The following is a 10000-nucleotide window of genomic DNA, read 5'->3' on the forward strand; positions in this document are numbered from 1 at the left end:
GTTACTCCCCTCTACTGCCCCGGTACTGCCTGCCCGCCGCCGTCACTCCGCCGCGTCCACCTCCTCGCCGCCGTTCCCGCTGCGCCGCACCCCGCACCGCAACGCCCCCCGTCGCCGCCGCCGCCGCCGCCGCCGCCGCCGCCGCCGCACAGGTTTTCAACTAACAAATGAGCCTATTATACCCCCGCCCTGTCGTGCCTCTCCTCCACCCTCCCCATCCTCGCCTACATGTTCCCTATCACCTCCTTCTGTCACCTGCTTCTTCCTCCCCCACGCTCACCGCTGCCTCGTGATCTGGTTATCGGTACAGGCACCACGAAAATTGGTGTGTTGGTTGTGGTGATTGACGTGATCAGTTAGAAGATATGATTTTAATTACCTAAACAGTAAAAGGAATTTTTTGTTTGTTTTTATGCTCTCTCTCTCTCTCTCTCTCTCTCTCTCTCTCTCTCTCTCTCTCTCTCTCTCTCTCTCTCTCTCTCTCTCTCTCTCTCTCTCTCTCTCTCTCTCTCTCTCTCTCTCTCTCTCTCTCTCTCTCTCTTATATTTTATATGAATGATTTTTTTCCGTTACTCAATTACTTTTTTTTATGTATTTATCTTTTGTAAACCTGGATTTTTGTGCCGTTGTGCTTTACTCTTACAGCATCTATTTATTATTATTATTATTATTATTATTATCATTCATCTTTCATTTGCAGTAATGATTGTTTTAAAATTACCGTGAAGAGAAACTATGTAATCTCGTTTGTTGTCACTGTCTTATTGTTATCCAGCATCGGACAAAGCAAAACAATGTTGCTCTGCCGCCCTGCCGCCCTGCATTGTGGCGGGCGGCGGTGCGGGGAGGCGCGGCGCGAGGCGGTGAAGGCAGGCAGGCGAGGGGGCGTAGCGGGCCAGCGGGGCGCCCTCACTCTGGCTTCCCTCTGCCCGCCGCATGAGGGAGACACCTGCAGGAACGCTTATTCACGCCCACAGTCCACCTACGAGGAAGATTGCCACGCCCACATGGCCATAAACTCACGTACAGCATCTGCACCCCCTAAGCTGCCATTATAGACACATACTATGAACATTTATACGTAAGCATACGCCCGTACCAAATCACGACCGGACACATTGTTACGTCCCATCTCACTCATTACCTTTGCTTCACGCCCGTGTGCCGACCAGACTTACGCTGAAGCCACGCCTTCAAACACCCAAGATCACGCCCACGTCTTTGAAACACTGGAAACACTCTCACGCTCAGGAAACACTGCAAACACACTCCACGCTCATGAAATGCTGGAAACATACTCCCACGCCCATAAAACACTGGAAACACTCCCTCGCCAATGAAACACTGGAAGAACACGACCACGCCCATGCAACACTGGAAAGACACGGCCACGCCCATGAAACGCTGGAAACACGGCCACGCCCATGAAACGCTGGAAACACACGACCACGCCCATGAAACGCTGGAAACACACGACCACGCCCATGAAACTCTGGAAACACACGACCACGCCCATGAAACGCTGGAAACACATGACTACGCCCATGCAACACTGGAAACACTCCCACACCCATGAAACGCTGGAAACACACGACCACGCCCATGAAACGCTGGAAACACACTCCCACACCCTAGAGTCACTTCAGACACACGCCCATGTTCATGAAGCATTTCAGACACACGTCCACGCCTATGAAACACTCTAGACACGCCCGGAAACACACGCCCACAGACACACGCCCACAAACACATGGTCTTCAACTCCAAAATTATGAAGCATTAGTCTTTTCTTGTGCTATGAGACATTTTTCTATCTTATTTTTATTTATTTATTTATATATTTATTTGTGTGTGTGTGTGTGTGTGTGTGTGTGTGTGTGTGTGTGTGTGTGTGTGTGTGTGTGTCATCATACGAGTACTGTGCAGATAAAGGTTCCGAATTTTTTTTCTTTTAAATGCTCACTGAATTGTCAGTCTTCTTGCAGGTTAGAGTTAGTCAAAAGACAGGGACAAATGTCTTGAAACCTCCATCTTAAATGAAGTCAAGTCATATGAAGTTGGAAATACAAAAAGCAGGCAGGGAGCTCCAGAGTTTAACTGAGAAAGGTATGAAAGATTGAGAGTACCGGTTAACTCTTGTTTTAAGAACTTGGACAGAATAAAGGAGAAAGGAAGAAGAAAGCCTTATGCAGCGAAATCGCTTGAGGAGGGGAGGCATGCAGTTAGCAAGATCAGTAGAACATTTAGCACAAAAATATAGAGGTAAAAGATAGCAAGAAATGCAACATTTCGGCGGTGAGAAAGAGGCTCAAGACAGTCATTCAGAGAAGTGGGGTTGATGAGACAAAAAGCTTTTGATTTCACCCTATCTAATAAAACTGTGTGAAAGAATCACCCTCAAACAAGAGAAGAACACTCCACACAAGGTCTGATAAGGCCCTTGTACAGAGGTAGCAGTTGGAAGAGTGAGAAAAACTGACGGAGACGCTTCAGAACGCCTAACTTCATAGAAGCTGTTTTAGCAAAAGAGATGAGATGTGAAGTTTTCAGTTTCGATTATGAGTAAAAGACAGACCGAGGATATTCAATCTGAAAGATGGGGACAGTTGAGTACCATTGAAGAAGAGGGGATAGTTGTCTGGAAAGTTGTGTCGACTTGATAATTGGAGGAATTGAGTTTTTGAGGCATTGAACACTAACAATTTTTCTCTGCTCCAATCAGAAATCTTAGAAAGATCAGAAGTTGACATCCTGAAGGGTTGGTCGTCTCTGAAAAGGCGTGGAAAGGTGTAGTGTGGTATCATCAGCGTAGGGATGGATAGGGCAAGAAGTTTGGTTAAGATCATTAATGAATAATGATTGTGAGGACTGAATGCAACACAGCGACAGATGAACTTGTTGGTCTGTTGTGGCAAATATGATAGACCAAATCTCTCTCTCTCTCTCTCTCTCTCTCTCTCTCTCTCTCTCTCTCTCTCTCTCTCTCTCTCTCTCTCTCTCTCTCTCTCTCTCTCTCTCTCTCTCTCTCTCTCTCTCTCTCTCTCTCTCTCTCTCTCTCTCTCTCTCTCTCTCTCTCTCTCTCTCTCTCTCTCTCTCTCTCTCTCTCTCTCTTCTCTCTCTCGGGAACATTTTATTCTAGTTACTTTCCTTCATCAAAGCACAGGTGGCTGGCTCACAATACAAGAATTCTGCTAATTAAAACTGGCCTTGCATCACCTCCGTCTTGCTCGTCATTCTCTTGCCAGGAAGCGTTATTCACGATTTAAATAAGCTGGAGGAGTTTTATGTCGCTCGCTGTAATACATCTCGGCTTTCACGACGATCCCTTCTTTTGATGGAGAAATGGTGGAGCCTTTTACTCGCGGCAAGTTGTGGAAATTTCATAGTGCGTGCCACGAAACACACGTTGTTGTTGTTGTAAGTTGTGGCGGTGCTTATTAGTTTTTCCTCGAATATGGAATTCATATATTTTTTGTTGTTATCCTTAGCACTGGACACTCGGAATAGCTAAAGCTTTGTCTTGTATTAACAGTATTGGTGGTGGTGATGATGATGATGATGATGATGATATGATGATTAGTAGCGTAATGGTATGCCCAGTGGATTCAAACCGTCTGTAGTTAGATGATAGTTTGCATGTGAACTCGTCGCAGCTCGGGACGTAACCTCTCCACCTAAGAAAGCCGTGAATGTGCAATCCGGCAACCCAGCCAGGACATTGTAAGGCAGCGTGGCAAGATATGGTGTATATGGATTGGTGTCCTCCCATCCCTATACCCAGTGAGTGAAAACGCCTTTGTCCTGCAAGTAGAATCATATTAGCTGGTGAAAACAAAGAAATTCTTTCCCCTATGACCACACGTGAACGTAGAGTGGCGGAACAAACGAATAACCTCGATGTTCTGATTGAATCAGTAATATGTTTAGGCTTTAAGTAAATGAAACCTTATCATTATTGTCCTTACCGGTGACTCTCCATACTACACACACCACAAGGTCCACACGTCCCTTAGTGCCTGAAGTAGATATTCAATACATTATTCTTTATCTGTAAAGCGTTGATGACAAAATTAATATCACCAAAATTCTTATCAAAAATCGTCTGTGCTATCATTTGCAGGGATTGTCCGCCACCTGCAGACTGTGTGCTGGGGAGGGACTGTCCCGCCGCCTGCAGACTGTGTGCTGGGGAGGGACTGTCCCGCCGCCTGCAGACTGTTCTGGGGAGGGACTGTCCCGCCGCCTGCAGACTGTGCTGGGGAGGGACTTTACTGTAATACCTCTCCTCGCCTCGCCTCGCCTCGCTTCACCTCTTTCCTCCGTCACATTCAGATCCTTCATTCTTCTTGCCAGGCCAAGTATAATTACATTAATATTTGACAAGCGTCTGAGACACCGAGGCGAGGGGAGGAGGCCGTGCTGGGAGGCGGTGCTGATTAGTGCAGTGTCGGGCAGCACTGAGCACCCAGAGGCAGAAAGAACATGTTTTATTTCATTACCTTCTGTTGCTGTTCTTTATCATAACCAGTGACCGGGAGGAGGAGGAGGAGGAGGAGGAGACAGCAAGGTGTGTGTGTGTGTTCGTGTACGTGCGTGCGTGCAGGTGCGTCTGTGTAATGAGTTGAAAAATATGTAAATATCTTTTATTTGGCGAATGAACTGAACAGTCGACTTGGTTTTCTCGGCAATTCGTGAAAGGATTTATTTAATTATGAATTCTTGTTTGCATTACTAATCTGAAAAGGAAAAAAAAAAAAAGCCAATAGCAGCAGCCGACTGTCTTTTTCCTCTCTGGGATGTGAATATTATTTGGGAATCTGCATTGCAAATTGTTACTCGGCAACCTTCGCCTTCCGTGTGTAAAAATGGCGTAATTATATCGTCCATGATTTGCCGAGTACAACATCCAGCCAGTGTTTTTTTTTTTTTTTCATTGTGTTTGTTTGTTTGTGTATTCTGATTATAGTGTGCCAGCCTAGGAGGAGGAGGAGGAGGAGGAGGAGGAGGAGGAGGAAGAAGAAGAAGGGTAAGAAGACGAAGAATAAGAAGGTAAAAGATAAGAAAACGAGGAGTAAGAAAAGAATAAATTGGATAAGGAGGAGAAGAGAAGGAAAAATAAAGAGAAGAGAAAAAAGGGAGAGGAAGAGAAGAAAGGAGGAGGAGGAGAGTAAGAAAAGAAAGAAGAAGAAGAAGAAGAAGAAAAGAAGGGGAAAAAAAGAGGAAGAAGAAGAAGAAGAAAAGAAGAGAAGAAGAAAAACAAGAACAAGAACAAGAAAATAGATTAAAAGAGGAGGAGGAGAAGAGTGTAGCAGGAGAAGCAATAGAAGGACGAGAGAGAGAGAGAGAGAGAGAGAGAGAGAGAGAGAGAGAGAGAGAGAGAGAGAGAGAGAGAGAACGACAACAGGAAGAAGACAGTAGAAGAGGAGGAGGAGGTAGAGGAGGAAGGTAGATATGGAGGAGGAAATCGCTTCTCTTCCACTCACTACCTATTTCATCGTCTGGAGTTTTGTCGTCTTCTTTCCTATCCTCAGAACACACACACACACACACACACACACACACACACACACACACACACACACACACACACACACACACACACACACACACACACACACACACACACACACACACACACACACACACACACACACACACACACACACACACACACACACACACACACACACACACGAATAAAAAAGAAACCCAAATCTAAGAGAGGAAAGGAAAAAGAAAAGGAGGGAGAGAAGAGGGAAGCGAGAGAGGGAGAGAGGGAGGGAGGAGGAAAGAAGAGCTCCCTTGACCGCAGGCCGACGCTTACATATTTGTTTTCCCCCACAGAAGGAATCGAAACAAACAGAAAAGAGGAGACGCAAAAAACCAAGGAATTAATTATGGCTGGGGAAGGATGGGCTGCCTACCTACCTACCTACCTACCTACCTACCTACCTACCTACCTACCTTGCCTGCCTGGCTGCCTTCCTGCTCCTCAACCAGCGGGAGGCATCGGCGCAACGGAAGGCGAGAGGACCAAGGGATGATAGGGTAAGTAGAGGCTCATTTACCCTCCCCTTCAATGTTACACCTCCATAGCTGCTCCTGACTACCCAGGGTCTTCTCAAATGATGCTGTGGAGGTTTGAAATGTGGCTCAAGAAAGGGAGGAATTGGTTTTCAGAATAATGGTGGATGAATGGAATGGACGCGGTATTCTGATTGTTAGTGCTGAGTCATTATATTCAAAAGGTATGGTTTATGGTGGTGATGACAGAATTGCGTCTTACTGGGACTGCCACGTATTGTTATACCTAATGGCTTCTTGCAACGTCCCTTAATGATTGCTATGTTTTCATGAGTTTTGAATGACACCATTGGCGGCGTTTAGGAGTGATGGCGTGACTAGAACACTGTAATGATGGTTGTTTTATTTCGGTTTAGTAGTATCTATAGGTTATTCTCATTCGATCAGTAACGTTTTGCTAATAGTGTCTGAAGCCTTAGAGTATTTTCAGTAACAGTAATTTAGTCTTTGGCGCAAGAAAACTGGCAGAAAATTTTTGGCCTTTCTGCCGTTTTGAAAAGTTAATCAAAAATGAAAATAAAGAAAAGTTGAAAGGAAAAGTTTCAGTCTTAAGAAAGGCCGATGGAGGGGGAAGAGGTAGAGAATTCTAGAGTTTGTCACTGAAAAGGATGAAAGAATGAGGACAGATATTGGAGTGGATAGAGTAATAGTAAGGAAGAGAAGAATGATTTTTTAAAAGGATAACATTCAAGGATTTTCAAGCGAGTAACAATCCTGGAAAGCAGATGACTCGTGATGATTATGCCATGGAAGAAAAGTTTTGACAGTGGTGCCTCAGCGACCACACTACAGCACGAAGGTTCGTGAACAGAAACACTTAATTTTCTCTTTCAAAGTCTGCAAGGATTATTATTCTTGTTTTGGAGGTGTTTTCTCATTGATAGCGCAGAACTCTTGTTAAAATATCTTTATAATCATCGTGAAAACATCTTTTAAAATATCCACTGCAACCTGTTAAATGTTGCATAAAAGACGAAAGAATACATCCCCAGGCAAGAAATGGGCAATGAGACAAGACTGTGAAGAAAGGTGGTACAGAAACTCTTACTGAAGCAGCAGTACTGGCGTTTACGCTGAGTTTCTTCTGCAAGTTCAGGTTGACGCAGAATGTCTTGTATTGCCGAACATTGCGTCTTTAGATCGCCTTCGAGACTGGATTTTCGACATCTCATCTCTAACAATTTTAGCAGGCTCATGTAAAAGTTATTGGAATTTTTAATGATATTTTCATGATTCAAGTGACGAATTTAACAGGATAGGGAAACACTATTCGCACTCAACTAATCATCTCGGTAGTCTTTGAGAAAAACGATTAAGAGAGACGGAAGAAAGCAGAACGTTACTCCTGCTTCACTTTGAGTTTCCTTGATATCGTTCCCACTCCTCTCCCGAATGTTTGTCCTGGGCTGTGGCCACGTAAAGGAAGGAGTAACAAGCCAGTCTGCTCTGAAGGTGAATTAGTATTATTGCAGCTTATTATTATGGCTTCGTTGTTTTGACCTCCCGCGCAGCTTCAGAGGTGGACGGGACGAAGGAACACAGCGGCGAACTTGCGGCTTTGCTGTCAAATGTGTCGGTGTCCTATCTCGACCAATTATAACGCGAATGAAAGGAGGTTATCTGTGTTCTTAAAATGCGTTCATGATTCTAGAGGTGGGTTAGCCATTTCTCTGTTGAATCACAGCTATTTGCTGCATCTTTCCCTTATCACTAACCGCTCTGAGGCATATGTCAAGTTTCACAGCCATCTCTACCCATAGTACAGGATAGAAATGACAAAATCAGTATCTTTTCTTATCCTTTCATTTCTAATAGGTGGTTTGAAAGAGTCCATCCATTGCTTTAGTGCAGCGTTTTCCAACCTGGGGTGCTAGTACCCCCTAGGGTGCTAGGAAGTGATGAACACACTTCGCATTCTTTTATCCTTCTAATAACAAGATATTAGTTAGGTGTACTGGACTGCTTAGACATGGCAGCAGGGGGTGCTATGGTCGGAAAAGGCTGGGAAACGCTGCTTTAGTGACATGCTACTTGCCGCCGTGAAAGAGTTAACAAGCAGTCTGTATCAATAATAGGAAAGATTATAATAAAATCCCGAATCCCGACCCACTATCACCGCTTGGCTCTTGAAGAATTGTCCCGGTAAGATATGTAGCGTGTTTAGGAATACAGGCAGGAGTGCAGAGTTTTGTGTTTATGTCTGGGATTGAGTTGGCGAAAATCACGACCCCGGATAGGCTGACTGGGTAGAAATAAACAGTAGCGCATAAACAATAATGATGAGTAATTGAAATACACAAGAACTGCAGTAGTTTCGCGTCCCCTGATGAAAGGAATTCCGTCTTGGTGAATGTGACCGTTTTCCGAAGTATAATTTTTGTGTTGCATCTGAAGGGAACTCGACAGTGGTAGTAACGGTGGAAGAGGTGGTGGTGGTTGTAATTAGTGGCAGTTATAGTCTTTTTACCGCTTTTCTCCTAAGGTATAACATAAGAGAAAAAGAACCCTGCCTGAAAGATAACTATAGAAAGAAGTTGTGATAAGCAGCATTAACTTACCCCAGTGTGTTATTGCGTTAAGGAAAATAATTTAGGTCTAGATTAAAAACATCGCTTCCGACACACCTATACTAACTCTTCACTGACTTCTCTTCTTATCCTTTATCCTCTTTCTCTTCCTCATCCATCCCATTCTCTTTATCCTCCACCTGAGTAGTCTCTTTTCTAATCCTTCCCTCCATCCCCTCACTCACTCACTCACTCACTCACTCACTCACTCACTCACCCACTCACTCACCCACCCACCCTCGCTCTCCGCCACTCCACACACACGCGCTACTTTCCCCGTTCCCTCCGTCAAATATTAAGCAGATAAATAAACAAACAAAAACAAGCAGAAAGAAGTGGTTAAGAAACGGCAGTCAATTTCCTTCTCGTCCGTTATTCTCTTTTACCGCTTCACGTACTGCCGCCCTCTCCTGTCCCCCGTCCCTGGTCCCCACCACCACAACCAGCCTCTTCTTCCCTCCGCCCTGTCCGCCCCTCAACCAGCCATTGTTTGCCCCCCTTGTTTGCTCTCCACCCTTGCTTAAACAATCAGTCACGGGAGAGTTTACCTTCTAACACTTGTGATCGACGCGAGGTGCCGCCTTTCTCTCTGTGATGTCGAAATGAGGGCGGCCCGTGGGTGTGCAGTTGGTAAGGGCAGGTTTAGTAAGGGTGTGTGTGTGTAGCGGTGTGGGGATTTAGGTGATGGTGGTATGAGGTGTTGTGTATGGAAGGTGATGGTGTAGAATGTGGTGAGATGTAAGTGTCGTGTTTAGGGAGTTTATGGTGTGGTAGTGTTTGTGTGGGTGTTGTGGATATTGCGATCTAATGGTGATAATGGTGTTAGGTAGGGATGAGATGGTGTAGATGTAGTGAGGTGTAAGTGTGGTGTTAAGAGAGGCTATGGTGTGGAAATGGATGTATGGGTGTTGTGGTAATGGTGGTAATGGTGTTAGGTGGGGATGTGATGGTGGAGATGTGGCGTGCACGGGTATGGGAGGTCATGGTATGGATATAATCAAGTGGTATAAAATGTAGAAAGTAAAGAGTATATTGCAGGTATGGTACAGCTTCAGTAGCCTGGAATGGACGGACAGGTGACAAAACAATCAGTGGAGAAGGTTGGGTAGCGTTTGTTCTGCAGTGGAATAGTGGAGGCTGGTGCCTGCGAGATTTTGGTGTACAGCACGCTGTGCCAAATAACTTTGTGTATCTAAAGTATATTAAAAAAATCAATTAGTAATATTGTCAGTACTCGCTAGTGTATATAGCTATTAAATGCCTTACAGGAGTAGTTCCCAAAATTTTCATGAGCGAGTACCACATGGAAGACCCGCACAGACCCCGCGTACCACCTGGTTCCAGAAAAA

At 45.0% G+C, this 10000-nt stretch overlaps 1 protein-coding gene across 11 annotated transcripts in view; it reads left to right on the plus strand.

Moving 5' to 3' along the window:
• LOC123516623 overlaps window positions 1–10000 on the plus strand; it is a 162087-nt gene that overhangs the window by 78260 nt on the left and 73827 nt on the right. For 10 of the 11 annotated variants that reach the window (XR_006678261.1, XR_006678264.1, XR_006678263.1 and 7 more), the window contains exon 3: window positions 5845–6048. The exons of the other annotated variant lie outside the window; for it this stretch is intronic. Coding sequence is in view for 3 of the 10 variants with exons in the window: in XM_045276185.1 (XP_045132120.1) it covers window positions 5845–6044 (200 nt within the window). In the remaining 7 variants the exon portion in view is untranslated. The remainder of the gene's footprint in view (window positions 1–5844; window positions 6049–10000) is intronic. 11 annotated transcript variants of the gene reach the window in all.

Source organism: Portunus trituberculatus, chromosome 41, assembly GCF_017591435.1.
Source record: "Portunus trituberculatus isolate SZX2019 chromosome 41, ASM1759143v1, whole genome shotgun sequence".
NCBI lineage: Eukaryota > Metazoa > Arthropoda > Malacostraca > Decapoda > Portunidae > Portunus > Portunus trituberculatus.